Source organism: Hyperoodon ampullatus, assembly GCF_949752795.1.
Source record: "Hyperoodon ampullatus genome assembly, chromosome: 9".
Taxonomy (NCBI): domain Eukaryota; kingdom Metazoa; phylum Chordata; class Mammalia; order Artiodactyla; family Ziphiidae; genus Hyperoodon; species Hyperoodon ampullatus.
Window position 1 is genome coordinate 87,681,217 of NC_136922.1, and position 16,993 is coordinate 87,698,209.

Genomic DNA, 16,993 nt, shown 5'->3' on the forward strand with positions numbered 1-16,993 from the left:
ATTTTCGTTTCTTTATTTCAGGAACATTTTAGTGGATAAGCCAAATGACCAGTCTTCACGGTGGTCTTCAGAGAGCAACTACCCTCCCCAGGTAAGATTATGTGTAGCTCTTGATACCATTCAGAAGTCAGATTTTAAATAGGCATGCACTTAACTGATATCAGTTATCTAGATTCCATTAATAGTTTATTCAGTCTTTGAAATTGTGAGGTAAATTTTTTTTTTTTTAATTTATTTATCTGGCTGTGTGAGGTCTTAGTTGCGGCATGTGGGCTCTTGGGCTCTTTTAGTTGCAGCATGCAGAATATAGTTCCCTGACCAGGGATCAAATCCAGGCCCCCTGCATTGGGAGTGCAGAGTCTTAACCACTGGACCACCAGGGAAGTCCCAAAGGTAAATTTTTATTTCCTCTTTTTTTGTTTGTTTACATTTTGGAAGAATTTTTATTTCATAGGCAAATACAGTGTGGAATTTGTTGAAGCATAGACTTTATATACTTCTCTCTACTGGAACATTTAAAATCTAATTTATGTTTTTTCTGGATTACTAATGATGCAAAACTAAGTTTCTTGTTACGTTTTGAGGAAATTGTTAACTAAAAAGAACTGGTTAAGGTGCTGTTAGTGTTCTGAGTAGTAACTGATCAGAGTACTGATCTGAGCAGAGGTTGTGACTTCTACTGCACTTAAACTCAAGTCATTCTGTAGATATTTAAGGAGATGTTAGTAATTTCAACTTTGACTCAGTGATTCAGTAACTGCCTTTTAGGGAAAATAAGCTTAATATAGTTTGTTATTTTACTAAACTAGTATATTTAGATGACATCAGGACCATGAGCTAAATTGTTTCTTTGACAAGTGGTGTCTGATGTCATCTGAATTAAAAAATAATCATTTTTCAGTTATATTACACTTTCAGCATTAGCACTTATGTCCATATCCTTGAGGAAATTAATTCTCTGATAGGTAAAGAAGATGGGTAAATAAAACTTACTTTATTATTTTTTTTCTAGTGTAATTCTTGGAAACCTAGTCTCTGTACTTACTTTTCCTTTTTAATTGTTTTTTTACTGTTTACAAACCTTTTTGGATCACCTGGTGTTTAAGTGTTTAATTGCAAAATATATACCCAAAGAGTAAACACACATACACACACACTTATATATAAAATATAAAGAATAGTAAAGCAAATACCTGTTTACTTGTCTACCATCTTTGGAATGGAAAACTGCTACAACCTTTGAAGCTTCCTGTGAGCCCCATCTTATATCTATCCTCTAATCCCATCCCAGTAATTATTATTTCATATTTTGTTAAGCATATTCTCACAGTATTATATATGTATATGTTTATAAATTCCTGTGATTTAAGTTTTGTCTGGCTTTGGCTTTATATAAATATAATATATATTGAATCACTCATTATACATCTTCTGTGGCTAGCTTTTTGTTTGTTTGTTTAACATTATGATATTAATGTTGCCGAGTATAATTATAGTTTGTTAGTTTTCACTACTGTTTAGTATTCCAGTATATAAGTATGCCAAAATACATCTATCCATTTTTCAGTTGATAGGCTTTTGAGTTTTTTATAGTTTTTGCTCTTAGGAACAAGATGCTATGAATATTCTATGTTTTTTCCTGGTACACACATACAAGAGTTTCTTTAGGGTATATACCTTGGTGTACAATTCCTGGATCATAGAGGATATGTGTGTTCAACTTTTATCTGGTAATGCAAAACTGTTTTTACAAAATGGGTGTATAATTTATACTCTGACTGGCAGTGTATGAAAGTTGTTGTGCATTGTGTTCTTCCCATCACTTCTATGGATGATTTTTAGATTTTACCAGTCTGATGGATCTTTCACTGTAACTCAGAGTTAAGTTCCTGCTAGCCTCTTGTTACAGATTTTCATCAACCAGTCAATACATAATGTTGCTTTATGTGCATTTCTGTTTAAAGACACCTTACTTTGTGTATATTGTTTATTCATTAGCATTGGACTTACAGCCATTAACACTATAACTCTTGCCTGAATGAAGCTTATCTAATACACATATTTTCTCTGTAAGGCACATTGCAGCCTTCTTGGATTTAGAAATACTAGACAGCACTTCAGCACTATACTTGGGGATCATTTTAGACAGTGAAACACCAACAGAAAACACAAAAATATTTTAAAATATGCCTAAATAGACCATGAAAAGGAAACTTGTTTGTAGTATGAGAGCTAAAACAAGAAGGTATAGGGTCCATTGTTTGACCTTAGCTGGGAGAGTGTGCTTTCGGCAACTTAAATTTTTTGCTGCTCTGTGCATGTCCAGGAATGACTGAGAGTATTGATTTGATGTTACAAATAAATTTTAGTGAGTAGATGAATTTGCAAGTGCAAAACCCTTGAATAGTGAGGAGCAACTATACTGTAACTAACAATTCATTCATGTCTTGCACAGGTCTGAGAATTAGAAAGAAAGGAAAAGAGGTCTCTGAAAAATCAAAAGCATTGTGATGAGATTTTAGGTTCTAAGGGCCTTTTCTTAAGAATCCACTTAGGATATAATGTTATTCTCTTTCGTTGATTGTTTCTTTTGGTTTCAGCAACTGGAAGCAGCTTTGTGCATGGGGGGCGTAGTTTTGAAAGATAGGCACACTAACAGCAAGTTGACAACTGACAAAGTGTCATAAGGAGGAAGACAGAAAAATCTAAGTAACAAATAGAAAACCCAAAGTATAACATTTAGGGGGTCTTTAGTGCAAGAATACTCTGTATTTCATTAACCTCTAGGATAGTGTTTCTAGTAAACTTTCTGCAGTGATGAAAATACTCTATAATCTGCACTGTATAATACGGCAGCTGCTAACCACAGGTAGCTATTGAGTACTTGAAATGAGGCTAGTGCATCTAAGGAATGCAATTTTAAATTTTATTTAATTTTAATTATTTTAGATTAAATAGCCCCAGGTGGCTAGTGGCTATGTATTAGACTGCACAGATCTAAGGCATTGCTGTTATTAGGATATATTGTTTGATGCTCACAGTGCTTGATTCTGTCAGTAAGAAATTTTAATTATGTTTAGTATATGCAGCTTAAGCAGATAAGGAAGTTAATGGTGCAGTTATCTAGAGAGGGGTGGAAAACAAAATCAAAGCCTCTCAGCTACTCCTTTTTTTCCCATAATGAGGAAAAACTATAAGTGTGTACATAAATACTAGGATGTATGGCATGTTTTGAGAGTGAATGAACCCTAAACACTTCTCTTGAAAGCTTGTGTTGGGTTATGAGTGGGGTAGGTAAAAATACAAATATTTTTCTTGTAATATATGTTGATTATTTTTTTTGGATGGCTACTAAATTGTCACGGCATAAGTATTATACTTATTAAGTTGTTCGGACCTAACTACTTAAGAAATAGAACTGTTGATATTTCTTTTGACCTTGGGTGCTGTATTAGTCATCAATTGCTGTGTAACAAATGACCGCAGAAATTAGCAGTTAAAAACAAACATTTATTATTTCACCCTGTTAGTGAGGGTCAGATTTTGATGCAGGAGAAAAAAGAGAACCCATCTACTGGGGAATGCTTGAATACATTTTTCATGGAATATTGTCAGCCATTTAAATAAAATGAACTGGCTTCATACCAGTTGACTTGGAGGAATTTCCACTATAAAATGAGAAAAGCATGATGCAGAGAAACATCTATAATAAGATCCTACTGTTGTTACCTGAATAACAACTCTCCCTCCCTCACCACTATATGTGTATGTACATGTGTATATTTTTATTTGATACAGTGAGCCCAGATAAAGATATGATAGGATATACATCTGGTTGTTGGCATTGGTTATTTAAGAGAGGAGGAGATGAGATAGGAAAAAGAGATAAAACAATTATTTTTAAAAGTTATTCCCGTCAAAAACAACGTATTTGATATTCGACTTATGTAAAGTATGTGTCTGTGTGAGTGTGTGCATTGAGTTCAAATGAATCATCATCAAAATGGTGGTGGTTGTGTCAGGATAATGGAATTTAGGTAATTTTAAATTTCTTTTCAATTTTATTCTTATACTTTTATCTCTTTTGATTCTCACTTTCAATTTATATTTATAATTTATATAAACAGAAAAAAATGAAAGCCATTTTCATTGTGGTAGGGAGCAAATATTTTTAGACCTAATGAGAAAACATTGCTGTTGATGCTGGATTCTCTCTCTGTACTGGGAGGGAGTAAGTGTAGCATGAATAAAAACCCTATAAATACTTTAAGATAGTAATTTCACGCTTCTCCCACATCAGATATGTTTTATAGAAGTTACTGATACTGCCATGGAAAATATGTCTTTCAAGGTGACTGGGGAATATCCTAGGGTTGGTTGAAATGTACAGGCAGTTACGTAGGTCTTGATAATTGCTTTAAGAAAGGTTAGATCATAATTCTTCTACTACAATTATAAGTTCCTTCTAAGGCAGTTTAAATAAAAGTATGGTATTAGGTAATATTCTTTGCTTTCTGGGGCTAGAGAGAGAGCAGTTAAAGTTGTTTAACGAACTGCAGGCATTCTGCTTTTGCAGGTCAAAAAAAACTTTAGTGATTACTTAATACAGTTGGGTGTATGTGTGTGTGTGTTACAGCTTTTGCAGTACACTTACATTATTCTTTCTGTGTTTGATGAACCATAACAAGAATATTATAGGAATAAGAGTTACTTGCAAAGTAAGGAAGAAAGAAAAGGAAAGAAAATATATGCATTTCAATGTAATTTCTATCTGTGGAAACAGGATACCAGTAAATTTATGAAGTTTCTTTATGGTATTTTGCCCAAGTGTGTGAAAAGAGCATTGTATGTTTTGAATAATACATTTTTATTTAATATGATTTCCATATAGTGAAATACATGAACCTTAAGTGTATAGTATCCATTTTGAAAAATGCACACACTAATATAATTTACACCCCTGTCAAGATAAAAAATGTTTTCATCGGGTCAGGAAGATCCTTTCTGTCCCTTACCGGTGAATCCTTAACTCTCTCACCCTCTACCCAGAGGCAACCACTGTTTGGATTTCTTTTGCTGTAGATTAGATTTACCAGTTCTAAAATTTAATAGAAATGAGTATATATATACTCTTTTGTATATGGCTTTTTATACTCGGAATTTTGGGGTGGGGGGATGCTTGTCCATGTCTTATGTGCATCAATATTTCATATCTTTTCATTACAGAATACCATTCTGTTCTATGGACATGCCACAATTTGTTTATCCATTTTCCTGTTTATGGACATTTGCAATATTTCAGTTTTGGGTGATTATGAATAAAGCTTATATAAACATTCTTTTATAAGATTTAAAAAATAATACATACTTTCGCTTATTTGGGGTAAATATCTAGAGATAGAATTGCTGCATCATAAGGTAGAGATGCAGTTGACCCTTTAACAACGTGAAGAGGTGGCAACCCCCATGCAGTTGAAAATCTGCATGTAACTTTTGACTCCCCCAAATATTACTAATAGCCTACTGTTGATCCGAAGCCTTATTGATAACATAAATAGTCAGTTAACACGTATTTTTTATGTTATATGTATTATACACTATATCTTACAATAAAGTAAGCTAGAGAAAAGAAAATGTTATTAAGAAAATCATAAGGAAGAGAAAGTACATTTACTGTACTGTACTATGTTTATCAATATCATAAGTGTATGTTGTCTGTGTGCAAGATGAATTGTGTGTCGGTACCTACATCAGTATCGTCTCACATGATACAAAACACTGTAGATGTTATATGTATTACTAACACTAGACACTAAAAACGAAAAGGTGGAAAAGAAATTCATATTTATTTACAGGTATAGCTATTCATGCATTGATAATGAAGAAGCAGCAATATGGTTGATTTCTGGTAGTCTAGTGTAATTGATACAGTTGCTTCACAGTACCCTACCCTGTACACTAATGAATAAGTTGTTATAAAATTTTTATGGTATACAGTATTATAGTCATATCATTGTTAACATTTTCTCAAAAACTACTTACCTGTGATGATAGGCTGACAGTTTTTCCAATTACTAGGGAGAGGGGAGCATACTGTATGATAATGTAATCATTTGAAAACAAAGTTATCCAACAGTAAGAAAACTAACATTGTTAATTTTGTATAAAATGTCAGTCACCTTATGCCTATGTAAGGATAGGCTATCCACTTCAATACAAGTCTCGTACACGGTGTTCTACACAATGAATACTTAGGCAATGATGATGACACAGAAACGTTTCATATAGTTCTTGCTGTACACTTACTAAATTTTCACATGAAGATGCACACATATATACAGCAGAGAGGTTTATTAATTGTACAGCATGATGATTATTTACTATTTATTAAGTGGAAGTGGGTCATCATAAGGCCTTCATCCTTGTTATCTTCATGTTGAGTAGGCTGAGGAGGAGGAGGAAGATGAGGGGTTGGTCTTGCTGTCTCAGGAGTGGCCTCGGTGGAAGAGGTGGAGGAGTTCCAAGAGGAGGCAGGAGAGGCAGGCACACTTGGTGTAACCTTACATAAATACACTGTAATTTCTGACTTTTTTGCTTTTCCATTTCTCTAAAAATGTTTCTATATAGTACCAATCCTTCTTCCACTGTTGGCTTTAGTTTTAGTGCCCATGTCATAGAAGGGTCCATGTTGTAAAAGAAGTCAAAAGCAGTATTGAATAATTGGAACCCTTCTTTCTGCCCGATTGTCTAATGTCAGTTTGTTTTCTGGCACTGCTTCTTCTGTGTCTTCTTCCTCATCGTCTGGCACTGGTTTGGAAGCAGTCATCTCCATCAAGTTATCTTCTGTTAATTCCTCTGGTGTGGTGTCTGTTAGCTCTTGAATTTCTCCAAGATCCATATTTTGAAACCCTTCACCCCCTACCTTTTTTGCCATATCAACTATCTCTTTCAGGATTTCCTTGATTGACTGTCATAAATCCTGTGAAATCATATACAAATCTAGACACAGTTTTCCTCAGCAGGAATTTATTGTTTTGGGCTTAATGACTTTCACAGCTTTTTCTACAATAACCATGGCATATTCATTGGTGAAATCCTTCCAGACTTCCATGATGTTCTATCAGAGTTTTCTTCCATAGCGTTGGCAGTCTTTCCCATGGAGTACCGTGTGTAATGAACCTTAAAGGTCCTTATGACTCCCTAATCTAGAGGTTGAGTTAGAGACATTGTGTTTGGGGGCAAGTAGACCACTTTGATGCCTTTGACACTGCACTCACGGGGTTTTGAGTAGCCAGAGGTATTGTCCAATATCAAAAGAACTTTAAAAGGCAGTCCCTTACTGGCAAAGCACTTCCTGTCTTCAAGGACAAAGCATCAATGGAACCAATCCAGAAAAAGGGTTTTCGCCCAGGCCTTCTTGTTTTACAACCTTATAGATAAGGGCAGTCCTGATCATAAACCCGACTGCATTTACACAAAATAGTAGAGTCAGCCTATCCCTTCCTGCCTTAAATCCTGGTGCTCACTTCCTTCCTTAAATATCCTTTGTGGCATTTTTTCCCCAGGATATGGCACATTAAAAACTTGTTCAGGGGCTTCCCTGGTGGCGCAGTGGTTGAGCGTCCACCTGCCGATGCAGGGGACACGGGTTCGTGCCCCGGTCCGGGAAGATCCCACATGCTGCAGAGCGGCTAGGCCCGTGAGCCATGGCCTCTGAGCCTGCACATCCGGAGCCTGTGCTCCGCAATGGGAGAGGCCACAACAGTGAGAGGCCCACGTACGGGGGGAAAAACAAAACTTGTTTAGGCAGCTATTCTTTCTCCTCAGTGATTTTGTTAATGGCATTTGGAAACTCATATGCTGCCTCTAGGTTGGCTGGTGCACTGATTCCCCTGATACCTTGACATTTTAAAAAATTTATTTATTTATTTTTGGCTGTGTTGGGTCTTCATTGCTGTGCGCGGGCTTTTTCTAGTTGTGGCGAGCTGGGGCTACTCTTCGTTGTGGTGCACGGGCTTCTCATTGTCGTGGTTTCTCGTTGCGGAGCACGGGCTCTAGGCGCGCAGGCTTCAGTAGTTGTGGCACGTGGGCTCAGTAGTTGTGGCTTGCGGGCTAGAGCTCAGGCTCAGTAGTTGTGGCTCATGGGCTTAGTTGCTCCGCAGCATGTGGGATCTTCCTGGACCAGGGCTCGAACCCTTGTCCCTTGCATTGGCAGGCAGATTCTTAACCACTGTGCCACCAGGGAGGCCCTGCCTTGACGTTTTTTAAGCCAAACCTTTTTCTATTGTAAAATTATCAAACCATCCTTTGCTAGCATTAAATTCTCCAGCTTTAGATCTTTCACCTTCCTTTTGCTTTAAGTTGTCATGTAATGACTTTGCTTTTTCTCGAATCATTAGAGTCTGTAGGTAATGCCTTTCTTATAGCAATCCTGCACCCACATAAAAGCTACATTTTCAAAATAAGATTAAAAGGTATTTCACGAAAACTGCAAAGTTTTTGTGCCTTCTGGCATAGCTGTAGCAATGGCTTCATGCATTTCTTTTTCTTTTATTACAATGGTCCTTACTTGAGATTCAATTATCTTGAAATGGTGGGCATCTGCAGCTGCAGACACCAATCTGTGGTAGATATTAAGTAATTCAACTTTTTCTTGTAATGTCATGACTTTGCTTCTTGGGAGCACTTCCAGCATTACGAGTGGCGCTTTGTATGGGTCTCATGGTTTTATTCGTGGTTCACAGTATTGCACTAAACAGTGAAAAATACGTGAGAACTGCGAGAGATCACTTCTTACTGTGATATGCAATTTACTGGAGAGACAGCTGCTCACATGGAGATGATAAGCATCACATGGCATTTTAGGCAGATGCTCTCAACACTTGAGCTCACCACAATAGCAACAGGAGGTGGCTATGAAATTATTACAGTAGTATAGTATATATTGCAGTTAATTTTATGCAGTTATGATTTAATATTGCAACTTTGTTTACATTTCCCTTCACTGCAAATGGCACCATATACAGTTTGTAAGGGTTTGTGTGTGTAAGTTTCAATAAATTTTAACTTTTTATAATAGATTTGTATATATTTTATGGTAGTAAATGATAAAATAGACTAGTATCTACATATATTTTATGCATTCATTGTGTAGCTTTTTCTTAATTTTTTTGATATTTCTAGGCTTTTTCCAAATTGTCTGTTTTTCAGTTTTTTTCAAATTTCTAGGTCTTTTCAGATTGTTGCAAATCTCCAAAAAATTTTCTAAGGTATTTACTGCAAAAATGTTGCATGTAAGTGGACCTGTACAGTTCAAACCCATGTTGTTCAGGGTCAGCTGTACATTACTTTGTATGAAATTATCAGACTGCTAGTTGCTTCATAGCCTCACCAACATTTGGCATTGACACACATTTTAATTTTAGTGTTTATTGGTGGTATAAAATGGTTTTAATTTATAATTCCCTGATGACTCTTTATATTAAGCACTTCTTTCCATTTGCTTACTGGCTGTTCATTTATATTTCTTGTGAATTCTTTCACTCCTTTAAAAAAGTGAGGTTGTTTTATTTTTTTATTACTGAGTTGTAGAAGTTGTTTATATATATTCTGGGTATAAGTTCCTTGTAAGTTATGTATTGTGAATATTTTCTCCCAGTCTGTGACTTGCTTATTCATTTCTTTAACACTAACTTTTATTATTTTTAAACAGCTATTAAAGTATAATGGACATACAATAAACTTTATATTTTTAGTGTACAGTGTGATACGTTTGAACATAGGTGTACACTCTTGAAAATACCACCACTCCTGAAATACTAAACATGTCTATTACCACCAGAGTTTTCCATGTCTTCTTTTAATCCCTTCCACTCACCTCCATCCCCCATCTCTAGGTACCACACTTCTTTCACTGTAGATTCATTTGCATTTTCTAGGGTTTTATATAAGTGGAGAAATATGGTATGCATTTTTTGTCTGACTTATTTCACTCAAAGTGATTATTTTGAGATTCATCCATGTTGTAGTTTACATCAATAATTCATTCATTTTTGTTGCCCAACTGAATTCTTTCATATGGACATATCACAGTTTGTTTATGTACTTATCTGTTGATGGACACTGGATTGTTTTCCAGCTTTTGGCAATTACAAATAAAGATACATTGAAAATTAATGAACAATCTTTGTGGTTTTAATTTGCATTTTAAAAATGATTATTGATGTTGACCATCTTTTCATATGCTTGTTTGCCTCTCTAAATGTTCTTTGGTGACACGTCTATTCAAAAGGTTTGTCCATTTTAGCATTTGTTTGTTTACTTTCTTATTATTGAATTTTGAGAGCCTTTGTATGTTTTGTGTATAAGTCCTTTATCAGATACATGGTTTGCAAATATTTCCTCCCCTTCTGTGACTCCCCAGCCTCAACTTTTCTTATGTCCCAATACTAGGGGGAATTTTCATTAAGTATGATGCTGGCTATGGACATTTTATAGATGTCCTATGTCAGTTTGAGAAAATTTTCTTCTATTTGTAGTTTTCTGAGAATTTCTAATCCTGAATGGGTATTGAATTTTATTGTTTCCCATATCTTAAAACACTTTTATGTTTCTCTACTTCTCCTAGAATAGAGTCCAGATTTCTTAATATGGTCACATATTACAGCTCCTTCCAGTAAGAGGTGCAGTCTGTTCCCCCACCTTATAAATCTTGGCTGGCCTTGTCACTTGCTTTAACCAACAGAAAATTCTATGGAATTGTTATTGCAACTTCTAAGCAAGGCCTCAAGAGGCCTTGTAGCTTCTGTTCTCTCCATCTTGAACTCTTGAGACCACTTGCTCTGAAGAAAGCCCATCTAGCCTTCTTGAGGATAAAAGCCTATATGGAGGGACCCAGTCATCCCAGCTAGGTCCAGCTCCCCCACTTTCTACCCCAACTAAGTCCAGTCCCACCAGCTGATACAGCTACATGAATAAGTCCAGGAGATATCGTGGAAGAACTATCCATTGAACCCACAGAATCATGAGAAATCATAAATCACTATTGTTTTAAGACACTGGGTGATTTATTACACAGTCTGAGATTTACATAGATATACAGTCTGGACTTTTCTGGTGTCATTTCCTGTTCTAATGCTGCCTGTTTCGTTGTCAGTCCTTCACATCAGAGTAAATGATATTTCAACTACCCTGTTATTCAAGTCAGAAACTAAATCATCATCTTGATACCTCCTTCTCCCCTGCCTATATCCAGCTATCACTTAACCCCATTCATTCTATCTCCAAAATATATGTCAAAACTGTCTAATCCTCTTTATCTCTGCACCACCTTAGTTCAAGTCTCCTTCATGTCATCTCTTGTCAGAATTATTGTAACTATCCTAACTCATCTGCCAGTCCCTCCAATCCATTCTCTACAAGGCAGACTCTGTGTGTGCGTGTGTGTGTGTGTGTGTGTGTGTGTGTGTGTGTGTGTGTGTGTGATGTTAATCAGATCTTGGCTTTCCATTGTGCTTAATGGATTCCATTGCATTTATAATTTATAATGCATGATGTGGTAACTGCTTACCTCTTCAATCTCAACATTACCATTCTCCACCTTGCTTACTAGGCTCCAACCATGCTGGCCTTTTAACAGCTTCTATAACTCATTTTTCATAAGCCTTTTTGCCTGGCTAGCTCTGTGTAGTAGGTTATTAGTGCCCCTCCCTCCCCAAAAAGATGTGCAACCTCAGAATGTAACCTTATTTGAAATAAAGGTTTTAGCAGATGTGATTAAGATAAAGATCTTAGAGTGAGATCATCCTGGATTAGGGTGAACCCTAAATCCAATGACAAGTGTTTTTATTAGACACAGAAAAGGAGAAAATACAGAGGGACACAAGGAAGAAGGTCATGTGAAGATGGAGGCAGAGATTGGAGTTATGCTGCCACAAGCAAGGAACACCAGGAGCCACTGGATACGGGTAGTGACAAAGAAGGATCCTCTCTTAGAGCCTTCGGAGGGAACATGGTCCTGCTAACATCTTGATTTCAGACTTCTGGGCTCCAGAACTGAGAGAGAATAAATTTCCGTTGTTCTAAACCACCAAGTTTGTGGTAATATGTTATGGCAGCCTGAGGAAACTAATGCACTCTGTCTCATCCTTTAACACTCACCTCCTGGGATATACTTTTGCTGATAGATCCATCTAATCTAATGGATGCTGATAGATCATCCATTTCTCCTTTATATCATCTTTATTTCTTATAAATTGTTAACATCCATATGGTTAAAAATGATTTTTAAATTGTTTTTCATGCTGAAAAAAATCTCTTTGGGCTGAAATTGTGAACAGTTTTTTGGGTTTTTGTTTTTTTTTTTTTGCGGTACGCGGGCCTCTCACTGTTGTGACCTCTCCCATTGTGGAGCACAGGCTCCAGACGCGCAGGCTCAGTGGTCATGGCTCACGGGCCTAGCTGCTCTGCGGCATGTGGGATCTTCCCAGACCGGGGCACGAACCCGTATCCTCTGCATTGGCAGGCAGACTCTCAACCACTGCGCCACCAGCGAAGCCCTGTGAACAGTTTTGAACATTAAATTTTTTCATTGTTTTCTTAACTCTGTGGCTAAATTAAGAACCATGTGATAGATAGTTCTTTGATCCTCTATGAGCCTACCCTCTGATAAAGAGATTGTGAGTCATTATGTTTTATTTTAAAATTAATTTATTAATATTCACATATACAGAATTTAAAGGTTGATAATAAAGGATCTAAAATAGTTTTTCTAAAATGTTCATTCTTAATGACTTTTTTTTTTTTACAGTTTCTATTACTAAATCTACAGCAGTTATTTCTCCAAATTAAAAGTAATGGAAACCTCTTTAACTATGGGATAACACTGTTTAATAGTAACAGTACTCAGCATCGATGCCCAAGAGTTTTAAAAATGAAGTTATAAAATTTATCAATAATGTGATTAAACATTAAAAATTTTACCTAGAATGTATTTGTCAGATCATTGTGCTTTACTTCAGTTAGAGAATTTACATTTTACTTATGTAATTTTTAATAACAAAATCCTATTTGGTTATAAATAAAATTTTATATAGACAAATGCTTTCTGTTGTATTCAGAGGTGTTGTATGTGGGATGATGGACGGTATATAACAGATTGTATAAAGATCCATTTTTACTAGTTACAACATTGTATCTAACTAACCAGTTATCAGAGAAAACTGACTTGTAAACTGAGACTTTAAAGAATGACCAAAGAGAGAAAGAAGGAGGAAGGGATGGGAGGAAGTGGGAGTTCATGAGAAAGACAAAGAGATGTAAATAGTCCCTTGCCTAGCTGTGTAGTCTGTTCTCTAACATACAGCTGTATTCTTAAGAAACTCAGTTACCAGAAATCATATTACCACACCTATTAATTTGATATGGATAAAAAGGATTAATAACTTAAGAATAGCAATCTCAATTTTCCTATGACAATTTCTATAATAAAGAAATCTTAATAGCTGCTTAGAATGTAAACCTCATATAAACCTAAACAGTTGTTATTGTGTAGTCATTAAATAAAGTTTTGACTGTGGGGTTAGTTAATCAGTAGGAATGCTTTTAGCACCAAATAATAGGAGGTCCTATAACAGTGGGTTAAACAAATAGAGTTTCTTTCCCGCCATCACCCCATCTCTGTCCCTGCCACAAACAAGGAAACTAGAGTTAGGCAGTTACTGGTGAAAGTTGAGTGGCTCAGAGATGGCTATCTGTGAGATTCTCTTAATCTTTTTCTTCATTGTTGCACAGTGGATGTTACAGATGTAACTGTTCAGATAGTAAAGAGGTAGCATTTGTTTCAAAAAGCAAAACTTATCCCACAACAAACTTCTGCTTATATCTCATTGACCAGAATTTTACCGTGTGTCTATTTTTGGCTGGAAGGTGGCTAGGAAAAACTGGATTGAGAATGGAGGTTGGGTCAGCCAACCAACAGTATCAGACAAAATCAGATTAAAAAAAATTTTTATTAATTGAACTATAGTTGATTTACAGTGTTGTGTTAGTTTCAGATGTAGAGCACAGTGATTCAGTTATATATATATATATATTCTTTTTCAGATTCTTTTCCCTTAACAGATTATTACAAAATATTGAGTGTAGTTCTCTGTGCTATACAGTAGGTCCTTGTTGTTTATATATTTTATATATGGTAGTGTGTATATGTTAATCCCAAACTCCTAATTTATCCCTCCCCGTCCTTTCCCCTTTGGTAACCATAAGTTTGTTTTCTATGTCTGTGGGTCTATTTCTGTTTTGTAAATAAGTTCATTTGTATCATTTTTTTTTAAGATTCCACATATAAGGGATAACATGTTGTCTTTGTCTGGCTTACTTCGCTTTATGATAATCTCTAGGTCTGTCCATGTTGCTGCAAATGGCATTATCTCATTCTTTATTATGGATGTGTAATATTTCATTACATACACACACACACACACACACACACACACACCACATTCTTTATCCATTCATCTATCGATGGACGTTTAGGTTGCTTCCATGTCTTGTCTATTGTAAATAGTGCTGCTGTGAACACTGAGGTGCATGTATCTTTTCAAATTATAGCTTTCTCCGGATGTATGCCCAGGAGTGGGATTTCTAGATCATATGGTAACTCTATTTTTGTTTTTTGTAATGAAATGCCATACTGTTCTCCGTAGTGGCTGTACCAATTTACATTTCCACCAACATTCCTTTTTCTCCATACCCTCTCTAGCATTTATTATTTGTAGACTTTTTGATGTTGGCCATTCTGACTAGTGTGAGGTGATACCTCATTGCAGTTTTGATTTGCATTTCTCTAGTAATTAGCAATGTTGAGCATTTTTTCATGTACCTGTTGGCCATCTGTATGTCTTCTTTGGAGAAATGTCTATTTAGGTCTTCTGCCCAGTTTTTGATTGGGTTGTTTGGTTTTTTAATGTTGAGCTGTATGAGCTGTTTGTATATTTTGGAAATTAACCCCTTGTTGGTCTCATTGTTTGTAAATATTTTTTCCCTTTCTGTAGATTGTCTTTTTGTTTTGTTTATGGTTTCCTTTGCTGTGCAAAGCTTTTAAGGTTCATTAGGTCCCATTTGCTTATTTTTGTTTTTATTTCCATTACTGTAGGAGATTGATCCAAAAAAGATACTGCTGTGATTTATGTCAAAGAGTGTGCTGCATATGTTTTCTTTCAGAAGTTTTACAGTATCCGGTCTTAAATTTAGGTCTTTAATCCATTTTGAGTTTATTTTTGTATATGGTGTTAGAGAATGTTCTAATTTTGTTCTTTTACATATAGCTGTCCAGTTTTCCCAGCACCACTTATTGAAGAGACTGTCTTTTTTCTCCATTATATATTCTTGCCTCCTTTGCAGATTGACTGATTTTTAATCTAAGCTCTGCCGTTTTTTAGCTGTGTAACTGTAGTAAGTTATTTAGCCTTTCTAAGCCAGAATTTTTAAAATGAGGATGAAGAGGATGATTATTGTTATTAAAATACTACTCTTGTTCCTCCTACTCCTATTAAAATGAGATAATACACATAAAAATCTGAGTAATTTGTCAGACAAGGGAGTTAGTACTCACTATATATTAATTATATCATCATCTTTTATGTTACCACCAGCTTCATTCTTTTATTTTATTGAGGTAAAATTCACATAGCATAAAATTAACCATTTTAAAGTGTACAATTAAGTGTCATTTAGTACATTCACAATGTTGTACAGCCATCAGTTCTATCTAGTTATTTCACTACCGCATAAGAAAACCTGGTACCAATTAAGCAGTTTCTCCTTTCACCCTTAACCCAGCTCCTGGCAACCAGTAATCTGCTTTCTGCCTCTATGAATTTACCTGCTTTCTGCGTCTATGAATTTACCTAAATATTTTATGTGAATAGAGTCATAACAATATATGGACTTTTGCATTTGACCTCTTTCACTTAACATGTTTTTGAGGTTTATCTATGTTGTAGCATGTATCAGTACTACATTCCTTTTCATGGCTAAATAATATTTCATTGTGCAGACATACTCTCTTTTTGTTTGTCCATCCATCAGTTGATGGACATTTGGGTTGTATATATCTTTTGGCCATTGTGAATAGTTCTGCTGGAAACATTCATGTACAAGTGTTTGTTTGAATACCTTTTTCATTTATTTTTATTATATAACTAACGAGGAGTAGAACTTTTGGGTCATGTAGTAATTCTATGTTTAACTTTTTGAGGAACCACCAAACTGTGTTCCACATTGTCTGCACCATGTATAAGAGTTCTGGTTTCCTCACATTCTTGCCAACACTTGTTATTTTGGTTTTTTTGGTTATAGCCATCCTAGTGTGTGTGAAGTTATATTTCATTGTGGTTTTGATTTGCATTTTCCTGATGACTAATGATGTTGAACATCTTTTCATGTGCCTGATGGCCATTTGTTTATCTTCTTTAGAGAAAGGGCTATTGAGGTCCTTTACCCATTTTTAAATTAGGTTGTCTTTTTCTTGTTGTACAAATTCCTTGTATATTCTAGGTACTAAACCCTTATCAGATACGTTTCTGCAAGTATTTTCTCCCACTCTGTAGGTTGCCTTTTCACTTTCTTGATAGTGTCCTTTGATGCACAAAACTTTAATTTTGATGAAGTCCAGTTTATTTTATATTTTGTTGCTTGTACTTTGGAGTCATATCTAAGAATCCATTGCCAAATCCAGAGTCATGAAGATATACCCCTATTTTCATCTTAAGAGTTTTATAGTTTTACCTCTTACTTTTATGTCTTATGTTTGATTGTATTGGTTCGATTTTGGATCACTTTTGATACATTTTGAGTTAATTTTTGTGTATGGTACAAAGTGGGACCACCAACTTCATTCTATTCTCCTTTATCATGAGTATTACCCATTATTATGAAGCATGAAGCCACTCCAACATAACATGAGTTGTTTTCTAAATAGCTTTTTCCCCAT

The 16,993-nt window shown here is 35.5% G+C and overlaps 1 protein-coding gene across 1 annotated transcript in view; it reads left to right on the forward strand.

Moving 5' to 3' along the window:
* Window positions 1-16,993, forward strand: part of MKLN1 (muskelin 1) — a gene marked incomplete at its 5' end in the record, with an annotated part of 178,683 nt that overhangs the window by 52,288 nt on the left and 109,402 nt on the right. Inside the window, one exon of the mRNA XM_079711119.1 lies at window positions 22-91. Coding sequence (XP_079567245.1) covers window positions 22-91 — 70 coding nt within the window. The remainder of the gene's footprint in view (window positions 1-21; window positions 92-16,993) is intronic.